Here is a 21,964-nt window from a genome sequence, read left to right on the forward strand (position 1 = left end):
TCTCTCTCATGTCTCAATCTCCTCTCTTATCTTTCTCAGTCATCCTCTCTCCTTAAATATTCTTTACATGTTATTATTATAACTTAAATATTTTAATTCAATATTTCTTCATCATTTGAACAACCGTGACTCGTGAATAATTTGAATGGTCACTGGTTTAACCATCTGGGTTGACAGGTTTTGACCGAAATCAATGATTTCTTGCAAATTGCTGGGTTTTTAGTATAATGGGCCTGGAATCTTGGCCAGGTGATGGGTTGACTGGTCTGACCGGCCAGTTCAACGACAGGTTAAGAACATTGGTGGTACCTGGAAATTCTTGCATTGCATTTTACATGGTAGCATATTTAATATTTCCTCTTATTCATTTTTTTTTTCTCTCTCTCTCTCTCCCCTCCTCCCCAACAGATTCGAGGACCTCTTTCTACCATAAGGACTTTGAGTAAAATGTTATCTGTTCATATGAAGAGAAGTGAGGTTTGTGGGATATGAGTTGTCTGAGATTGTTTGAGAATTCAGAGTTTACCTTTTCAGCATTTTCTTTGTCTCTGTATGTTTCTATTTCTAGAATATAATGATATCAATATGGTTTTGTAGGTCTCATATGATGTCATTGAAGATATACTGGTACAAGGTGATCGTATGCGAGATACATTGCAGCAACTTCAGGATGCTGTCTACCTTACGAAGGCACTATCTCTCTCTCACTTCTTGTTTCCATTTTTTTGTGGTAATCTATGAAACAACTTGCTAAAAGGAAGCCTTTCTGCAAAGTAGCAATTGAACTATAGGTTCTTCTTTCTCCTCTCTGTTTATTTGTTTATTTATTTATTTTTTAAGTACTTTCCAACAGAAACAGTATGGGTATGTATTGTACATTTTATATCCAAAGCATTTGAAGCACTTCAAAGGATGCAAACTGATTCACAAAATATGGACCTGCAGTTCCACCACCCACTAAAAAAACATTATATGGGAATAGAGCTATCACTATACTAAAAACCTTCTTCATCCTATAATTTGCTAAGACTTTAATTGAACTTAGTTTTCTGTAAATCCCTCTTATCTGAACTGTGCTGTTAGCCAAGAGCTGAAGATCTTATGAATCTCATTTGTGAAGTTAGCTCAGCATCACGGTTTACTTTGCATCCTTTGGCACTGCTTTGTTGCATTTACTTAATCTCCTTCAATTATCAGTGGAAGAAGTCGAGTTTGCTTGGTGATTCGAGCACCGACTGGGAGGACCTTACTTTTGCTTCTGTTGAGTCTGCATTGCCCATGTGGCCACTAAGGCCCCGTTTGGCATCACTTCTCAGAATCGTTTCTGGCGATTCTCACGATTCTGAGAATGAGAATTGTGTTTGGTTTTGCCCGACCCTCGTTTCTCATTCGAAATGGGATGAAAAAAGCCCTCCACCAACTCGATTCATTGGAATGAAAAAAATTGGATTATCCGAATGAGAATTCTTGGTCAAATTCATTCTCACGACATCCTTCTTTAGAAAACGGATGCGTGTGACAAGAGTCACACGTGATAGTGAGGGTACAATGGTAATTGCAAACATCTTCAACCTAAAACCCTCGTTCTCTTCACATTTTGCCTTGCATCTTCTTGCAAGTTGCAACGACTCTCTCTCCATCCCTCTCCAGCGCCGTCGACATCCTCTTCCTCATATTCTATCTCAGGTAATATTTCAACCAGTTTTGTTTTCTCCACATCATCTTCCTCATACGACATCTTATTGCAAGTTGCAACGACTCTCTCCATCGTTTTTCTCTTTTCTTCTCAGTCTGAGAATCCTTTCAGTCGTTCTTTCTCCACCGGTCACTCTCCCAACTCACAGGTATGGAACTCTTGATCCCAATAAATTTTATTTTTGGTGCATGGGGCTGTTACAGATGCATCCACAAAACGATAAATTGATTGTTTCGTTTTCTCTTGATCCCAAAAAAAATGATTTTTGCTCACGGATGGTGTATGGTGATGCTGTAGCTAGGATGGCAATGTAGCAGTTAAATACTTTTTTAGTTGAAGTCCTTGAATTGCTCAAGGGTGGTGATGCTGTAGCTAGGACGGATTGTTGCATCATTTTGTCTATCAAATAATTGATTCAAAGAAATTGGTTGCTGCCAAACGTGATTCTATTTCTGAGAAACAAGAATCAGATGACTGTGCCAAACAGGACTACAGTGATTCTCAGGATGAAAATTCTCAGAATCCGTCCTTTTCAGAAAGGATTCTAATAATGAGATTCTCTGGAGTCTGGCTTAAGCATGATCCCTCCAACCCTAGCTGGACTCATTTTCCCCTTAGGAACTATCCTCAAACTGAAGTAATGAAGCTCTCCTGGTAGGGCCTCTAGGAATCTCAGGTAATTTTTTTTTTCTTAGACAAGCAGCTGAGATGCCTTCTAAGTTCATTTTGGTCCAACATCCATGAGCCAAGGATTGAAAGAAGTCAAGCCTCTCAGTGCCTCAAAGGAAGCCTCTATAAAAATTCTTCTTTTTATTTTTTCCCACACATTCCAAATGATTGCACTAGTAGTTGTTTTACTTCCACTCTCACCCCTGGCTTTTATCCTCTCCAATAATGAGGCACATCTTGCAAAGATGCACACAGATGGATGGAGTAAATGGGTAGCTGATTCTCCATTGTGAAGGAACATAATACACACAATGGAGACAACTTTTTCGACAAATATCTTTCTTTGTACCTGTTCATAAGTATCTTTCTACAAATAGCTATGTGAAAGAGGAAGCTCTATGTGGAAAATTTAAGAGAACTTTTTCTTTATGAGAGCACTTGCCCCAGGATTTGTAGTGGTTGAGAGGAAGAAGGATTTTTGCTCCAAAGGCATCTGAAGGGTTGGGAGCCCAAATGTGATGGTTGGAAGGGAGGGAAAGAGGAATTTCACCTTGAGGAGAGGCAGTTTTCTCAACCTTTGCCCCTCCAAGGGATTCGCAAAATTCAAGGTTTCTTCATGTAGTCCATCGTGTAAAAAATTAATGCTTGTGCATGGTTGCTTTGACTGTAGCTGGTGTAAGCTCCCAAGGAAGATTATGAAAGTACTCTTTGTACTTATCTGTACTTCATTTCACAATGTATTGTAATGCTGCTAAATAATCTTTCAATTTTTTATGTTCTCCCTCCCTCCCTCCTGTTCATTATCCCCTACAGTAGTAAAGAATCATCTTATTTGCTAAGATTATTGGTAGACTCGATTTGCCCTTTTATAGTGGTTGCTCAAATTCATAGTATGTTTCTCATCTTATCTTTTGTTACCAAAAGATCCATTCTAATGTATCTGTTTATGCATGTTTTCCAGGCTAACATAGTGCATTATAATGAAGAAACATTAAAGAAAATACGTAGCTCAACGCATGCAGAATCAATGAGGTCTCAATTTTCCAATAACATTGAGGAAACTCACGGTGTTAACGCACAAGAATTAGGTTCAACACTTCCTCTAAATTCTGCAGCAAAGGATTTGGAGATGCCTATGCCGCCTCTTGCTCTTGCAGCATTACAACAGCACAATATCAGGTATGATTTTTCCCTGCATGGAGCATCAGGTTTGGACTGGTCTCAGTTCAGTTGTCTTCATTTTCCTATCTCTATTCTGTTGGTACTTGGTAGGCCATCCTTATACTCAACTTTTCTGTCAATTCTTTTTGGTCAACAATGGTGCTCAAGGTTCTTGTAAATTGTTGAAGGCATTTTTTTTTTAAATCCAAATAATATTTAAATAAATTATGACCCAAATAAGTGGGTTGGCTAGTCTGCTAGCCAAATCACCAAAACTATAAAAAAGTGGCCCATATGGGAGTTCCCTCTCTTTAAGTGGGAGGGACAGGTGTCCTTCACCTAGGGGGAGGAGGTAGTTACATAAATACCCCACTCCCTATTTAAGCTTCTTAAGGGGAAGCTAGGCTCCCCTCTTCGGAGAAAATTGTGTCTCAAGAGATTCTTAAGAACAACCAAGATAAAGAGAGACGAAAAGATAAGTGCTCAAGGGAAGATAGGGAAGGGAAAGAAGTTTCACTATTACAGGTAGGAAAAGGAAGGTTCTCTCCGCAAATACTTCCTATATATGTCTTCTACTATGTACCTTCTTTCTCTCTTTTTGGTTTTTACTTTGGAGAAAGGAAATAAACCATCTATGACCAGGTGCTTCTACTTGGTTGATTATGGTCCCTCTTTCAAGACAAAGTTAGGGATTAAGCCATCTACAGTTTAATTCTCAAGGGCTGATTATGGTTCCCTTCAAATGAAAATGAAGAAGAGGGATAAAAACCGTCTACAATCAAATATTCAGTTTGATTGACCACGGTTCCCTTCTTGTATGCAAAATCCAAAGGATTAAGGTTTTCTACAGTCAGGATTTCATTTGATTGACTACAGCTTATTGTGAAGAAAGGAATGAGAAGGAAATCTTCTTTGCATAAAAAAGAAAAGAAAGCGAGAAATGTATTGTTGTAGAGTTTCTCAGTTATATTTTCTTTTTTCTTCTCATTCTTGTACACTTGATGCAAAAGAAATGCAAATGAAACGTTCTTTTTACGAAACACTCTATTGTTCTCTTTTTTTTTTCTTTGTTCTATGCATTCATTTCTCTAAGTCAGAATCAAAAGGTGTTCTCTACTTTCTTGTGGAGATGTAATTAAGGGGAACAATCCGGATAATTCCTTGAATGGTCCTTACCCAAAATAATAAAAACTCAACCACTTGATTGAGTGAATTATGTTGCATGAGAATTTATTAAAATTTTCACACCAACATAAATCTACCCATCAAAAAAGTGGTTGTGGTTTTAAGGGAAAAGTATCTAAACTTTCCCTTTTCAAAATTTCCCCTGCTTTTCAGAAATATGCTTAAACATCCCCTATTACAGAATTTCTGTTAAAACACAAGCAAAAATCTATAGTGACAAGAAAGCCTTCTCACTAAATAACAAAAGATGATTTTATGTGATTTAAATTTAAAAAATATCCTTATGTACCAAATATGGGTACACCTTACTATACTTTAGCCAACTTAACAAAAGAGATCTTATTCACTGAATGTTGTTGGACTTGGACTGGACTTAACGGTAGGACTGCCAAAGTCAGGAATCAGAACCCAATAGCTTATTTCACTGTAAAATAGGTTTAAAAGATAATCTAGAATCATTTTCAAATTTTTAATTTTTCTCACATTTTTTATTTGAATGCCAAATAGTTGAACCAGATGATCAAATTGTTCATCCCAGTCACAAAAAAATAGTAATCTTTCTGGTCTGAATCTAACAATATTTTATTTACCAATGTGGTCAAAAGGGAAACCTTAACAGAAGAGGGGATGGGAGGTGGTGACATTTCACTATTTACTTTCCCAGGTGATAATGGCATTTTAGTTTTGGTAACATCTAAATTTGCAATAGCAGTATATTTTTGGATTTATGAAAATTTATAAAAATCATGTAATGAAATTCAGTTCATGTGATGGATACCCCATGAAGGAAGTTTATGCTAAGCAAAAAACATGTGATAATGGATGTTTAAGCCCATTCCTGAAAAGCAGAGGGAAGTTTGGACCTGTTTCTATAAAGTATTGGGAAATGCAAGTAATTTTCCCTAATTTTTATAAGCCATGCATTGTTTTATTTTGCCTGTTAATATGAAAACTCCCTTTTGCTTATGCATTTTGTTTCTGTCAGGCAGACCATGCAATATCTCTGATGTACTACTAGAGTTGGTAGGAGCTGTGGTTCCTCTAGCTCATAAGCAGCAACGCAAAGTGGAACTCAGCGAACTCTCTCAGTCTTTATATGTTGCTGTAGAGGAATCTGCTTTGCGCCAGGCACTGAGCAATTTGATTGAGGGGGCACTATTGCGAACCCATGTTGGGGGCAAGGTTGAGATTATGTCAACTAGAGCACCAGCTGGTGGTGTCCTTGTGGTAATAGATGATGATGGGCCTGATATGCATTATATGGTAATTACTTTTTTTTTTATGGGTGATATGTTATTATCTATTTGCATTTCTTTTCTTCTTTAATAAAGTTGTTCTTTTTTATTTATTACCCAAAAAATTACTCTTTTTAACTATCAAAAAATGGTGATAACTTTTTCCCCCTTTCCAATTTGCAAATGGATTGCTAGAATGCTTTGTCTAAATTATGACTTGAAGGATTGTATCATACTTTCATATCTAATGGGTAGGTTTTATCTTTTTTTTTTGGTGAAAATAATAGGTAGGTAGTCTCACCTAGTTTCATCACGAGACATGAAACTCATGCAATTTCTACTTAATTGATTTGTTATTAATTTAAGCACCGAATGAATATTTATTGCACCCAGAAAATGGATATAAGCAGTCTTCATCCTCTGCTATACACATGACACACAAGTGGGAATAGGCAATGTATTAACCCAACTAGATGATTGACCCCAAAACAGCCCAACTAGATGATCTTAATGGCATGATCTATTTGTTCTTTGTACAATAAGATATATGTTTTTGGTCTAGTGAAAGGCTTTAGACTAGGGCTGCAAGTTGGGTTGCCCAATGTGAAGAATTTCAACTACATCAGGCTTGGGTTAGGATTTGGGTTCATTGAAAGATTAACAAATTTCCAACCCGACCTGACCCAAGTTGCAGCCCTACTTTAAACCTAAGTGTTGTTGTCATCCAATTAGGTCTATATTTAATCTGGATGACCAACTACATTGGGTGGATTGTTATGCTGGAGATTCTGATTTGGTGTATCACAGCCATACTACCATACATATGGATTCTCTAGGGTGCAGCAGATGCTTTCTAGACTGGCATAGGAAAAGTAAACCCATGCAATGCATGGATTGAATAGTAAATTGGTTAGGTTTAAGTTGGCAAATTTGGGTTTTGACATCATTTCAGATCCAGGCCAAGGTCCATGTTTAGGGTTGGCCTTGACCTAACACAATCCATCTCATTTATACCCCTGCTTTATTAGAGAGATTCCAAAGAGGTTCAAAGAGACTAAGTGATGGATTTAATGGGGGAGGGGAGATGTTACAATATTCACTGTTGAGAGAGAGTGAGTTTTGGGAACAATATTATTACAGAGAGTAATGGTAGGCTTTATTAGAGAAAGTTTAAGACTTGGGAGGGATTTTATTGAGACGTATACTTTTAATAATTTACTTCAAAAATAAATAACCACATGTATGAGAATGAGAGGAGAGAGGTTTCTACGAGCATTTTGAGGTGAGAAGACTCTTGGCCTCCCTCTTTCCTCTATATAATATTGATACACATTTCTAAATTCTAAATCTAGGATCATTAGCTTTTTGTTGTGGTGTGTATATGCAATTACTCAGTCTATCTCTTTCTTATTATTCATTTTTTAAAGTTGCACATTTACTTTACCTTACACATCTGTCCGATTTATTTTATCAAAATTGAGTGGATATTTGTGTGATTGTGTCCATTTTCTTGCAGACACAGATGCATTCACTTACACCGTTTGGGGCAGGCCTTCTATCTGAAGGTATGGTGGAAGACAACATGACTTGGAACTTTGTTGCTGGGTTGACAGTGGCTCGTGAGGTACTGGAGAGTTATGGGTGTGTTGTTCGTGTTATATCCCCCCGTACTCCAACTGCAGTCCTTGGAACAGGTGGAACCCGTCTGGAACTCTGGTTGCCTTCTCTTCCAGATGCATCTGGATCAATTGTCTCAGTTTAAGAAGTTTGACGTAAAAACTGAGGTTAACTATTGGAAGAGGTAATGCCAAGTAGAAGAATAGTCGAGTAGGTAGCTGGCACCATGATGAAGTTTGGCAGATTCAGGTGGTGGTAATACTCATTTAAGTCCTAGGGTTTTATGTATATAACCATATATGTAATTGAAGATTAGATGTGTAGCCTGTATGTAAATAATATGTTTTGGGGGTTATTTAAAATCCCCCGTCGGTGATCAAGTTCATTAGGTTTTTAATCAGAAGCTCAGGTTATATTTAATTGCGCTCACACTGGGGAGGCACGGATAAACAATGGTCCATCATTTGTTTATTTATTTTGTATTGGGGTTGGGGCGTTGTTTTCTCATTTTTTTTCTCTTCATTTTGCTTGTAACTGTAATGTAACGAGTGAGAATACAGATTACAAAGCACGAACATGGAGTGTTCGTTCTTCTATTCAGGTTTCAATGAAGTCCCTTATCTAGCTATCTTGAACATTTATATTGTATTAGGCAGGATTAGGAATGAAAGGAGTCATTGGAAATTTGAAATCATTGACTTGATGCAGAGCAAATCAACATTGATTTTATGACTAGGTTGATCTTGGAGGTGGAATGTGGTTGGTTCCGGAGTCAACCTAGGAGCCGGCAGCAGACCATTCACCCAGGGCAATATCTATGATGCCGAGCTCCTCACCAAAAGTTGGACAATCAGGATGAAACTAGGGTGGGCGTTGTAAGGTGTGAGCCAATTAAGTTGAAATGGATCAGAAGTGATCACTCTTACTGCTGAGGTGGAAATGGAGAAAGGCAAATAAAAGCAAAACCTAGTCATCACCAATGGCTACCCTCAACAAGAGAGGTGAGGTTGTTTTGCTTATTCTCCATTTCCATTAGTTTCCTATTCTTTCTCAACTCTAATTTCATCAAGTCCAGGTTGTGTATGTGTGTGTGGCTTAGGCTGGGTTTAGGTTGGTAAATCTGGGCTTTGACCCCGGGTTGAGTTGGTCCCCACTCCCCAGCTAATGAGCCAAATGCCTAGGTCTTCGGATTAGGTCTAAGTTGACCCTAAACTCAACCCAACCTGCTTAAGTTGCACCCTTACTTAGCTCTATAATAAAGTTAAGCATGCAACTTGGGTGGGTCGGGACAAGTTTAGAGTTAACCTAGGCCCAACCCTAAACATGGGCTTTAGGCTTGGGCACAGCTCAACCCTAGGTGAAACCCTTGTATAGGATTAGGTAGGTTAATCAGCTTTGGAAATCTTCTTATGATTTGCATTTTTATATTTCCGAGCTTCATTGCCGAATTAAGAAATATAATAAAAGTAAACTACATTCAAAATGTCATTACATAATATCTATTTTATTGTCCTTTATTTGACATCTTAATATACGACATTTTATGACTTTTTTTTTTGTTTTTTTTTTTATATATCAAAAGCATCTTGTATAGTCTTCTTATTAGTTGGTATTCACTTGAAACATTTTCCTGTAACCCTCTCTTACCAGCTTGTGCATCGTATTAGGAATCCTCACGGCTGTGTCATGTGTGTGTAAACAGACCAGAAAATTACAAGATTTTCTAGTTTTAACTCTCCTACGTTCTTCCAGACTCCCACTTTACAATTTGGTCATTAGGTTATAACTAAGTGAAGCATGTTTGGCACTATACATAGAAGTAGAACCACGTGGTAAAGGATTTTAATTGAAAACTGGTGAGCTCTATCAAATGCTCAATTTGGTGCCACTTAGAACTGGGTGCATACATTAATATTGCAGTTGAAATGTGAAGTTGTATACGTTTACAAAACTAATGAGACATGCATGCAGAATGCAATAAGTGATTTAATTCAGCCACTTCAATTGTTATCGAAGGTTTAGGTCCCTTATAATACATGTTGCCTACTTATGTGAACTGAAGGAGCTAACTGCAGGAGGCTGGAGCGGGTTAAGACTTAAGATTTAAGATACTATATGGCCTTTTATTTTTGCACATTTGACCTTTCCCTTTGTTTATTGCAGATACGATACTTAAGGCTCAGTTTGGCAAAGGAGCACAAATACAAATATATAGGATGCAAAACCCTGTATTAAATATATTATTTTGTATGTATTTATACAATACATATTTACATTTGTACTCTTTCCAAACTGAGCTTAAATGTCTAATTTATATCGATATGTATTTGATTGTTATTCCTGTACATGGAATTCTGGATCACGTTCCAATAAATATTGACAGACCGACACTGACTAGTTTATTATATCAGTGTGTTTCAGTTGCGGTAATGATGTTTTCGGATTTCTGAATTCTCCACTTCACTTCTAAGTTTTAACATTAACTCACTCTTCAGAGAACTCAAGTCTTGCTGAGGATTATTAATATTGCTTGAATTGAACATTAATTGGTTGCAGTGCAATTTTATTTGCACCAGTAAAACAATACAAATTCTGGTTTAATTTTATTTTAAGTTTTACTTTATTTGGCTTCAGGTCTTATTTTATTTCATTTATATTGCAATCAAATAAAATAAAGTAAAATTTGAAATAAAAATAAATCATAATTTACAATAAATCATTTTCACTACCATGATTTTGGATCGATCAATTGCAACCAAACACAGCAGCTTATGTTGTATTGCAAATACCATTGGTACGGTCAATTAATACTTGATACCCTCCCTCTGCCCAGAAAAATTGTTTTAGCTTTACCGTCATTTGCACCACCTCAAGCCTCAAGCCTCAAGCCTCTAGCCTCAGCCAGTTTTAGTGTTTTACATACTGGATTCTTCTTGCAGGCAGATGAGAATTTTCTTTCCACGTGGCAAAGAACATCTGGGAAATTGGCCGGATCAATTACTGATGCAATAATTATTTCAACTTCAGATTCATTAATTAAAGAACTAGCACGCACCTAGCAGATTCCTCGTCCTTTATAACTATTCAGTATTCACTGAGAGACAAAAGCAATAAATTCACTTAAAACTCTCACATACGGTGAGAGGGTACGAGTAAAATTAAGGTGACTTGATTTTCTCAACCTTTTTTCTATCACTGTGTGACGGGTATCAAAGACTTCTGTAAAACTCAGTTACTCGACTTCACCTGTGTAAGAAATCTGATATTATGCAATTTTTTGGTAAAGATGTGGTGGGATTCATAAAAAGGCTATAAGACAAAATTGGAAATGATATCTCGGGCGGGGTAGAAGAAAAACAAAGAGGTGTATGAAGACTTCAAATGAGCCCCTCACACCGTCACACCTATCATTAAAAAATGTTTTTAATACACGACAGAGATGTGATGTGGGACGTTGTGGAGGTAATTTTGTGGGGGGCTGATTCGGGATGAGACCCTTACTACTAACACTCATACAATGAAAATTGCATGCGATGCGATGCGATGCGATGCGATGTCATGTATTTATTTATTTTTTTGGTAAAATACATATTAGCACCCCCTAACTTTCAGATTCCAACAAAGAACCCCATCTTTTGTTAAATCGAGTGAGGAAATAAGTTAATTTATTAAAATATTCACTCAAGAAACTTCTATAAAATGAAAATTGCAAACAAAATAAGAAGAAAATGGGTAACAGCATGCTATGTAGCCAATCATAAATTAACAGGATAGTGTTTCATACACATGAGACTTTATCGGAAAACCTAAGCCAAACGCTACACACACTTCTTCAAATATTAACTAGTCAGAAAATGGGTAACATATTCAATTTTGATTGGGATAAAAAAGTTATTAATATCTATTAACGATATATTTTTTTTTTTGAAATTCCTCCTCGTCCCTTTTCTTCCTATACCAAAAAATGGCTCCATTTCTTTCAATAGCTGTGTGCAAGTAGGGACGTCAGTACTCAATAGGTTGGGTTTAGTGGTAAATTCGTTCTGACCCGAACACTATCAGGTTCGGGTTTCAGTCCAGCATTGGTTGAAGTGAATCCATATTAAATCAAATCTATTGACATTGCAACTTTTTCCAAAAAATAAAAAAAAAAGAAAAACAAAATTGCAGCATTAAAATATCTTTATGTAACAATATAGTCTTGGTCGAGTTCAGGTATACGGGTTGGATCAGGTTGATAATGCTTTGGAAGTTGGAACGGATTGTAGTTGAACCAAATTTGACCCACAACCCTAAGGATAAGAATCTCAACCTCCTTCAAAGTTCAAAACAAATAATTATAAAAACTGTCCCAGAAAAGAGAAAACACGTCAAATCTAAATATATTCTAATTTATAAAGACAAAGGCTTTCAAGTTTCAATACCTTACATAGGATCTGGCTCATATGGGTCCCATGAAAAAAAGCCCAACCCAAATTTAATTTCATTTTCTTAATTAATAAAAAAAGCCCAACCTAACTTTAAACATGAACCGATGAACGGATAATGGGTCCCAACTCCCAAATGAATTACGTCGGAATGGTTGACACGTACTAAGTTGGGGTGGTGATTACCCTAACTAGTATTTGAAAATTGAAGGCAGCAAATGAAGCCGAAACCGTTTTTTTTCTCTTCTCTTCTCTTCTCTTTTCTCTCTCTCTCGGCGTGATAAACTATCTCATTGTTATAAAAGTTCACGAGAAAATCACACCTCTATTTTCGTAAAATTCCACTATTCATTCTTTTGTATTTTTGCTTTTTTCCGGCAAATAAAAAGGAGCGGGAGGGAGCCTGCTTCTTCCTTTTCCTGGTGTTTTGGCCTTTTGTTCGTGTTTCAAAACTAATCACTAATCACCAAGTTGGAGTGTTGGGAAGGACTGGAGCTGCTGCTGCTGGACCTTTTTTCCGACTCTCGGAGACTCTTATCATCGTTGTTTCTCGTGATTTTCAGCATTAGGTATCCATCCACTTCAGTGAGTGATCTTCCTCCTTGTTTTTCTTTTCTTAGGGTTTCTCGCCGCTGGACATTTCTTCCTTCTATTATATTCGTGGCGCGTTTAATGTTGTTTTTCTCTTTTCATAAATTGTATTAAGAGATGGTCATTAGAGCTTTTGCTGCGTTAGGATTTCGTACAACAGGATCTCTCTCCACTGAACAACTGAACAGAACGGAATGGTGAAACGAGTCTTAGTAGATGATGATGATGATGATGATGACTTTGCCTTTTTTTTTCCCACTTTAGTATCTAGTTTGTATTAGTTCGATTAAAAGAAAGTTTTATTCCTAGTTCTGTTCTGATTTCTCAGTTCTCTGTGATCGGTATAATTCGTTCCCTTCTTAGATCCGCCTTTTCTTTTCACAAGTTTTTGATTTTATACGTAAGAACCGTAATTCTTGTTGTTGTGAAACCAGAGATGATATTCATAAAAATAAAAGTGGCTTATAATCAGGGTGCATGGTGTTTGTTTCCTTAACTTGAGGGGTAAATCCTTGATCCTTCCGTGTATTCAGTATCTTTCTTTATAAGCAAGTAGCACACTAGCTGTTTGTTTTAGTTGGTTTTTTTGGGAACTGGGTTATACGTGTATTAAATCATTTGTAACTATTGGTCAAAAAGGGCACGTGATTGCTTGCTCAAGCATCTGCTGTTAAGGGACGCAATTGGGGGTGAGGGAGGGTTTCCTTTATTTAGTTTTGAAGTTATAAGTGGGATGCAAGCACATGGTTGCTTGTCTATTGAGTTTATAGAGTCAACGTCATGGAATTCGGAGAATGGTTTGGTTTGAATTCAGAAGTTTCGTTTTTTCCCATATAAAGAGGCTTTGTTGTTTTGGAGAGCACATTGAGATATTTAGTGTTTCAGCCAGTGAGTCTTGAATGTTTTCTGTAGGTACTTTTAGATGTTCTTATCTGGAGGGCTGTAGGGAAACCGTTTCTTTTGCTATGAATGGGCAGAAGATAAATAATCATTAGTACCATCTTATGCACTATGTCTTTATGACTTCTGTTGTAGTTGCTTCTTTGTGGACCTAACCTGTGCTTGTCTTTTAGTTTCTGAGTCCCTAAAATCCTAGATAAATACCTTCAATCTTTGGGCTTCTGTATTTCTGAAATCATAGTATCATAACTGTTCAAAAGGAACTGTTGTTTTTGTTCTGATACATGTTATTTCTCTTATCAATGTTTCATAGTTGGCTTCAGTCACTATCTTAATTTATGATTGTTTCGGATCCTGTCCTTTTTGTTGCATTTTTTTTTTCGTTGACAGACTGTGCTTTGTTTTTCAAGCATTGACAACTGCAGACTTGTTGAACAATGTGGAGCAGCTCACAGTTTCTAGGTTGTTGCTTTATTTGTTGTGGATATAGAATTAGAAGATCATGAGTAAAATGGGAACTCTTGGACGCAGGTTCAGACCTTCTAACTGCTTTCTTTATGACAAATAGTTCATATTTTGGAAATTTTGAAGTCCTAATTTTTTAGCTGTGAAGGAAATCTTATTTTCTGAATGTTGACCTCTTGTTGGTTGCAGTGGGATTATAAGAAAACCAAATGAGAGTATGAGGCTTATTATCACAACTTTTGTTGGGGTTGTTTTTGGATTCTTGATAGGAGTATCCTTTCCGACAATATCATTAACTAGGGTAAACAAACTTTATTTCATTAACTAACTTACTTATTACAATCTTTCTTTCATTTATTTTTGTGCCCATCCACACGTGTCTGTCTGGGCTTTTATTCATCTTATGCTTAATCAATTAGTGGACTTCTCATTTCTTTTTACTAGCCCCTCATTCATCTTTGCTGATGTTATTCAGTAAGGGGGATAATACTTGTTAAATGTGTCTGAATTTGGCAGCTGAACTTGCCATCCAGCATTCTCCCTTCCATTGATCTTAGTTACTTTGACGATAAGAATTCTGGGCTTTCAACTCAAACATCATTTCAGCATGACTGGACTTCTGTAAGTAGTAACAGAAGCGGCTCATCTCAAGCTCAAAACTTAAGTGATACATCCAAGGTACATTCTTTTTTAGATAATCTTAATGCAAGTTATTTGATTTTAAATGATGCACCAAAAATAATACTTTAATTTCAATGTCTTGAAACTGTAGTACTGTTAAAGTGCATGCTCCAACTGTTGGTGAACCATGCCTTTCTTCAGAATGACAGAATTTTGGAGTCAATTAACCTTTTTTCCATTATACATTGATAAAACTACTTGCATTATTACATGTGAAATTATAGGTAGGAAAGTATATGGGATTGAGCCGTCTATTATCAGGTAAAAGGACTTTATAAATGCCACCTGTTAAGAGCTACTAATTAGGTTTTTAATACTTTTCTCTAATTTCATAAAAATATGCTTTACATACATTCAATGGTAGTGCCTTATCTTTTTTTTCTCCAATAGAGTTTCTTCATTTACTGTAGGCTCATATGGTGCAATTTGCTTGTTTTTTTTCCCCTTCTTCAATGACTATTGGAATGCTAAGGATAGCTTCAGGAATGCTGCATGTTTTCCCTAGCAAATCCTTGATCCTTCTATCTCTCATATTTGTTTATTGTCTCAAGACAATTATTTCTCCAGGTTTCTAGAACCCGGTATTTTTCATTTTCTCATATCATCTTCAGCATTAAATTTAACCCTGGAAGCTTGGTAGGAACTAGACCACTAGTCACAATAGACAATAATGGGAATGAAGATCTCCTGAAGAAATTGAAGGAAAGATGAATTGATAAAAAAAATGAAGACGATGACAAGCTTGAAGTCATTTTACTTGGCACCCAGACTCTTGCTGTACAGTGGCACAATTTGTAGAATCAATGCCATATAGTTAGGATAAGACTTAGATGATGATGATGAACACTGCAGTAGTTTAAGAGCTGTTGGGAATAATGAATTTATGCAAGAAGCCTTATTGGAGTCCTGGTAGGTTTGATAATGGGGTGCATTTTGGTGTGCTAGTATTGCATTCCATAGTCCATCAATCTCTACACTGTCTGGACTTCTCTACCCTATCTATCTGCCTCTCTTTGATGCTAAATAGAAACTCCTTGAAATGATGCAGAGCAGCAGAAGTAGCACATATGTTTGGAACAGTTAATGGTGGAAGTGAAATAAAAATAGCTCCTATATTGAGGTCTTTCCATTGTAATGGTGTTTAAGAGATCTAAATGCTGAAGCTGATAGCTTAGCTAAGAAGGGTGTTCTAAAGGTTCTTTTGTACAGACACATCTCTTTTCCTCCCTTGATTTTTGACGCTGAGGATGGGTTTGTAAGGCAATGCATGTTATTTTAATTACATTCTTTTTCTCTCTGATGAAATAGCATAATAATGATAAAAATCAATGAGGTCTTGCTAAGAAAAGCTTGTTTATATATATATTCATACTGCTTGCTTTCTTTTTTTTTTGATTGGTAATGAATGGAGCTTTATTATCTTTGATTAAAGAATGATATATAAGTATAGATGCATAACAAATAAAAGATGTGTCTAAAAACCCCATTGTTTGGGCTACAGCAGCTACCCTCCCACTACAGTTATGTTATCTACAAATTCCCCGGGGGAATCAATCCCCAATACAATTGAGTTCTCTTTGCCCCTTGTCTTGCCAAAGCACCAGCCATATACAGTTGGCCAATCTTGGTATCCAGGTAGATGACATTCAACTCCCTTGCCAGCTGTTTTATCTCCCTAATTACATGTCTGTGTCTACAAGGTCCCACACTAGACACTACCTATCATGAGCCAAAATGTCAATCCCATCATATAAAAAGTATAACATGTGAATTGAATTATACCATCAGATTTCTATATTTTACTGATTTATCCAGCCTCATCCCTTGTTGTATTGCCTTCAGCTTTGTTCTTATTGAATCATCTTGATCAATGGGCCCAAAAAATGCTGTGTCCATTGCTGTTCTTGAAAACACTTCCAACTCCAGAATTGCCTGGACTTCCAAAGCTGCATCCATCAAAGTTCATCCTAATTTTGATGGGAGAGGGAGGAGACTATGATATGACTAAAGAGATTCTTCTTTTCTTTTTCCTTAATGAAATAGTTGCTTTCTTAAAAAGAAAAATAGGAGGCAGAGGCACTATTCTATGAGATGCTAACAGTAATTATTTCTGTTTATGGGGCTGATTTTCTCTTAGGTTTTGATGGCAATTGGTAATTGTAGGCACTGATGTTTTTTATGATGGAAAATCAGCATATTAAAAACATTACTGGTATGGCTTTGTATATCTGGTTAATGGTTCATTATCATACAGCAATCTGATTTGATAGTCAAGTTCCTCTTCAGAGCACTCGAGGAATGCAAACTAAGCTTATAAAGTTTTGTAAAGATGCACTGTATATTATATTTAAGTATGCAAAGAAACATATTGAGTTATTTATAGCAATTTCTTCAGAAAAGCCAGCAGGTTACTGTAGTCGATTGCTGTGCTAATATTAATTGCACTCCTTGTGATTTTGATGCAGATATGGGTTCCAACAAATCCTCGAGGCGCAGAAAGACTGCCCCCAGGAATTGTTGCTTCTGAGTCAGATTTCTATCTCCGAAGGTTATGGGGGAAACCTAGTGAGGTATGCTTTTCATACCAGAATCTTAATGTGAAAGATAAATGTGATCTGTAGTTTTATTGTTCTTTCCATATTCTGTAGTCTTTTTTTTGTCTGATAATTAAGATAATGTATGTATTGTGGCTTCTTTTGTGAATTGTGAGTACTTGATCTACATTGCTACAAGTATGGTGTTCTTTTTCAAGTGCTTCTGTAGTTGAAAAAAATATATTCTGGTGCTCAACGTTCTCTGCTTGTCCTTGTCCCCTTTTAGTCAAGTCAATGTAGTATTGTGTGCTAAAGGATAATTTCTTTTTGGTGTTCTGGTGTCCTTATTGTTGTTGAATAGCAAATACAATAGTGAGTTCTATGCAAAAGGTTAAAAGAAGAATGATTAAGAGGGGGGCATGCTTGTGTGAAACCAGTGTTTTAGAAGTGAAAATTGCAACTAAAGTGCAAGGATTTTTAGAGCCTAAGGTGCAAGGTGAAGTGCTTGCCTGAACAAGTGGGGGCACCTATGGAATAAAACAGTAAAAGGGAAACTTAAGATATAATAATATGCATTTTTAAATTCTGAAAGAAGTAAATCCTGGTCGGTGTGCCTAGAAAATAAGACTTCTCTGTGAGCCTTAGGAACAGTGGAATTAAAGACTCAGATAATCAACCATAGCTATTCTGCCTCATTCACCTTTAAAACATATTTAGTGATGAAGGTGAGGCAAAATATTAGGTCTATACAATTGAGAAAATAAAAGATCCATTGCATGTAAATTAATTGAAGAATTAAAGAAAATGATATTTTGAAGTTTTTTTATTGATAGAAAAGCTCTTGTTCTATGTATCCGTATGCCTTGAAGCATGTTTCTTTTCAATTGGTTTTGATCGTTTTTTACACTTACAGGACCTAACCATCAGACAGAAGTATCTTGTAACCTTTACTGTTGGTTACGAACAAAAGAATAATATTGATGCAGCAGTTAAAAAGGTCAGTGAGGAGTCTCTGTGTGTATATCTGTGTGAGCATGTTTTGACTCATGTGATGTGGGTGTTTGTCTTGGTCACTTATTGTGTGCTACTGCAGTTTTCAGATAACTTCACCATCCTGCTGTTCCACTACGATGGCCGGACTAGTGAGTGGGAAGAATTTGAGTGGTCAAGGCGTGCTATCCATGTTAGTGCAAGGAAGCAAACTAAATGGTGAGGATTGAGGGATCACTGCTACTACTAGCTTTCTATTTCTATGTTCCTGGTGGTGGATTGCTGATTTACTTGTGGCTGGTATCTTTATGTGACGCTTATTGTTCCATAAATCATCTAAATGCTTTGAAATCTTTTGGTCCAAGGTGGTATGCAAAACGGTTTTTGCACCCTGATATTGTGGCACCATATGACTACATATTTATCTGGGATGAAGACCTAGGAGTTGAGCATTTTGATGCAGAAGAGTAAGTCTTTAACATGGTTCCCTTTGTTTTAATGAGAATGAAAAATCTAAAGTGATGGTGACTGTCATGGGACTGTCCAATTCAAATACACAGAACAGTGGGATCTTTAAAATAATATTTTCTTTAGTTAGCATCTATTCTCAATGCTAAACTGAAAATACTATTGGACCATATATGTGATTATTATGGTGACCTTCATGCTAGCTAAATCTTATTGAGAATGCAGTCCATGCACCTGGGAATTTAAGAATTCTTTTGCCCCCTAATTGCAGATATATAAAACTGGTGAGGAAGCATGGCTTGGAGATTTCACAGCCTGGTTTAGAGCCAAACAAAGGGTTAACATGGCAGATGACAAAGAGGAGGGGTGATCGTGAAGTTCATAAGTAAGAGTAAAAATCCTCTTGTCAATCTACTCCTCTCCCCTAATTTCTTTTTTTGCCAAGATGAATTCGTTTGTTGTTGACTTAACTTTTTCTTCCCCGATTTTTACCAGAGAAACGGAAGAGAAGCCAGGCTGGTGCACAAACCCCCATTTGCCACCATGTGCAGCGTATGGACACTCATTATTGTTGTTGTTGTTGCCTTTATTATCATTTGTTGTCATGTCAAAATTATCATCTAAAGGTTTTCTGAAATCTGAATACATCATTTAGAGTTCTCTAGTTGACCTTTCCAAATTCAACCATTCAAGGAGATGCTACACTATATTCGAACATATATTGGACCATTAATGAAGTTATGCTAGATTTCAAGTTCTAAACTAAATGGCCATAAGTGCCACGTGGCAAGGGCTATTGGACTCAAACTTGCACCTTGAATGGAGTATCTAGCTGTCCTTGCTGAACAACTTGTCCCAGCAAATCTATCCTCTACTTTTCACCCCTGGCCCTGTCACTCTTTCCTACTGTAAATAAATATTCCTAGTTTGTCCATTTCTACATGCAGATTTGTTGAAATCATGGCAACTGTGTTTTCTCGAGATGCTTGGCGTTGTGTCTGGCATATGATACAGGCAAGGAGCAATTTTGTATTTTGTTGATTCAATTGGTATTGACCCAATTGTTCCCTCCAGTTATTAAACACCTTTTGTTGTATATTACTACAGAATGACTTGGTACATGGATGGGGGCTTGATTTTGCTTTGAGGAGATGTGTAGAGGTGAGCGTGGCATTCAATTTGTTACCAGGCATTATTTTTCCTCATTAATTTATTAAGCTTCTTTTTGGCTTTCTTTTGATTTTATGAAATAGCCTGCTCATGAGAAAATAGGAGTGGTAGACGCTCAGTGGATTGTTCATCAGACTGTTCCCTCACTTGGGAATCAGGTAAAGTAACCATCAATCACCATGCATATATAGTTTGCAAAAGAAAGAAAACAAAGAAAGCTTAAGCTGCTTCTTTTCACAGGGGCAAGCACAGAATGGGAAAGCACCATGGGAAGGGGTATGCAATACATCATTAGCAAATTTATTTTGTTCTAGTTCTAGTTCTACAATCTCTCTCTCTCAGACACACACACATGGCATTTGAATTAATGATTTATCCATTTTTTGTACTTGAAATTCTTCCACCAATTCATTGGTGTCAGGTGAGGGAAAGATGTAGAAAAGAGTGGACAATGTTTCAGGGCCGGATGGCGAATGCAGAGAAGGCATATTACAAAGAAATGGGAATTGATCCTCCCAATTCAACAACCCGATAGGTGAGTAGTAATGAGAGTGACAGAAGACAACCCGTAAATGATAGTGAAAGGAAGATATAAGCCAAATGAAGGCCAGAGGAAGACATAAGCTGAGGGTGTACAGCTCCAAGTACCATTATGCATTCTGCTTAGGATTTTACTGATTCAGGAGGAAGAGAAAGGAACCCCCTACCATATTTGTTTAGAGTAGGCTTCTATTAATAATATATAATTTTTTATTTCATATCCAGAAGAGTTTATTCCTGTGGTGTTCGAAATTGGAATTCTTACTGCTGGTGCAACGAATTAATTCAGTTGCATACAAGCAATGATGAATGAAATAGATCCTTTTATCTCCCAGTTCCAATCCATTTTTATGGGTTACTGGGGGGAGGGCTATTCGTGTTGTGCAGTCTCTGACACAAAAAAAGGGAAAATTTCCCCTTGCCACCAAAAAAAAGGGAAAACTTTGCTAGATTGTGCTTGTACAGACAAATCCATTGTATTTTCTCCACGTTGGACGGTTAACAACCTCCTGATTTGTGGGTTTCCAAGTACTAATTCTAATTGGCAGAAAAAAAAAAAAAGAATCAGAAATATATCATGTTTCTGTTTTTTATCCCATATAAATAAATAGCTGCAATCCTGGATCTACCCTTCAATGAGATCCACCATGCCCATGTTATCGATAAATCATCTTGAACCATCATCTTAAATCATTGACCTTGCTTTTGTTGCATCAAATTTGGTCTATTTAAAGTTTTAAACGTTGGGGATCCCAAGGAGTGGGGCTAAAGGTGGTTGAGGTTAAAGTTCAACTTGTCATGCTTCCTGTTCTGAAATCGATATGATTCATCCTAGATTCTGTTAAGATGAAATGATGAATCAATTTAGGGCTGTTCATAAATTTTATAAACCGACCAAATTAATTAAACTAGACTGATTTGATCCGAAGCGGTTGGCATCGGTTTGAGAAATGTCAAAATCGAAATAACATGTTCTCCATCGGTACCCCACAGCACATCCGAGCCGTGTAGTGGGAACAATGACAAGTATGGAAGATGCCTGAGATGTGTATGTAGGCCGCGTGTGGTACTGATGTGATCTCGTAAAAAAAGATGATTTGGTGTGGTTGTGGTTTATAGTGTTGAAACCCTCGGTCCATCTCACGTTTTAATCAAAGTACAATGTTTATTATTTATTAATTTTTTGTTGAGTCTTTTCTTGCAATAATCTTTATCAAAAGAAAATTGTTTAAAACTCATCATGAGTTTTTAGCATCTCTTAAATTCATCACACTTTTTTAAATATCTAAAACCCATCATGTCACTAACTTAGACATTAAACAGACTAACAGTGTTAATATATTATCATTTTAACCTTCACAGAAATATATAAAATATATACAAAATAAATTAATGGGTATTAATATATTACCATTTTAATATTTAGAAGGAAAAAGTTCAAAAAATATTTTCAAATATAAAATACATAAAAACATAGAAATTACAAAAAATATAAAAAAAATTAGAAATTGTAAACAAATAAAAGTTATTTTCAAATTATAGAAACTATAGAAGATTGTTGTAGCATCTAGCAATAACTTGAAAATTATTTTCAAATTATAGAAACATAGAAAAAGTTCAAAAAATATTTCCAAA

The 21,964-nt window shown here is 36.4% G+C and overlaps 2 protein-coding genes across 8 annotated transcripts in view; both read left to right on the forward strand.

The window, feature by feature from the left end:
- CSK (chloroplast sensor kinase) overlaps positions 1 to 8,191 on the forward strand; it is a 38,951-nt gene extending 30,760 nt beyond the window's left edge. For both annotated transcript variants that reach the window (XM_010250370.3, XM_088904123.1), the window contains 5 exons: positions 409 to 477; positions 598 to 690; positions 3,327 to 3,544; positions 5,701 to 5,974; positions 7,463 to 8,191. In XM_010250370.3, coding sequence (XP_010248672.1) covers positions 409 to 477; positions 598 to 690; positions 3,327 to 3,544; positions 5,701 to 5,974; positions 7,463 to 7,708 — 900 coding nt within the window. In that variant the 3' untranslated portion in view covers positions 7,709 to 8,191. The remainder of the gene's footprint in view (positions 1 to 408; positions 478 to 597; positions 691 to 3,326; positions 3,545 to 5,700; positions 5,975 to 7,462) is intronic.
- Positions 8,192 to 12,226: 4,035 nt separating this feature from the next.
- LOC104591513 (lysine ketoglutarate reductase trans-splicing protein (DUF707)) lies at positions 12,227 to 20,547 on the forward strand. 6 transcript variants are annotated; one of them, XM_088903986.1, is made up of 16 exons: positions 12,584 to 12,922; positions 13,016 to 13,085; positions 13,892 to 14,012; positions 14,136 to 14,247; positions 14,463 to 14,624; positions 17,093 to 17,197; positions 18,075 to 18,158; positions 18,255 to 18,370; positions 18,517 to 18,618; positions 18,891 to 19,004; positions 19,115 to 19,171; positions 19,567 to 19,633; positions 19,727 to 19,780; positions 19,873 to 19,947; positions 20,030 to 20,065; positions 20,211 to 20,547. In XM_088903986.1, exons 3-16 carry the CDS (start codon positions 13,984 to 13,986, stop codon positions 20,322 to 20,324), a joined length of 1,227 nt encoding a protein of 408 aa, XP_088760112.1. In that variant the 5' UTR covers positions 12,584 to 12,922; positions 13,016 to 13,085; positions 13,892 to 13,983; the 3' UTR covers positions 20,325 to 20,547. The 6 variants fall into 6 exon arrangements, with proteins under 6 accessions (XP_010248668.1, XP_010248669.1, XP_010248671.1 ...); XM_010250366.3 differs by lacking the exons at positions 12,584 to 12,922; positions 13,016 to 13,085 and adding an exon at positions 12,227 to 12,559; XM_010250367.3 differs by lacking the exons at positions 12,584 to 12,922; positions 13,016 to 13,085 and adding an exon at positions 12,260 to 12,575.
- Positions 20,548 to 21,964: the final 1,417 nt, after the last annotated feature.

Source organism: Nelumbo nucifera, chromosome 4, assembly GCF_055504915.1.
Source record: "Nelumbo nucifera cultivar China Antique chromosome 4, China Antique-T2T, whole genome shotgun sequence".
Taxonomy (NCBI): Eukaryota; Viridiplantae; Streptophyta; class Magnoliopsida; order Proteales; family Nelumbonaceae; genus Nelumbo; species Nelumbo nucifera.

Coding starts and splice junctions, on each gene's coding strand:
- LOC104591513 (XM_010250366.3), top strand. CDS start 13,984: ATGAGTAAAATGGGAACTCTTGGACGCAG. Junction 19,005..19,114: donor GGTGATCGTGAAGTTCATAA/GTAAGAGTAAAA, acceptor GATTTTTACCAG/AGAAACGGAAGAGAAGCCAG. Junction 19,781..19,872: donor CTTTGAGGAGATGTGTAGAG/GTGAGCGTGGCA, acceptor TTTATGAAATAG/CCTGCTCATGAGAAAATAGG.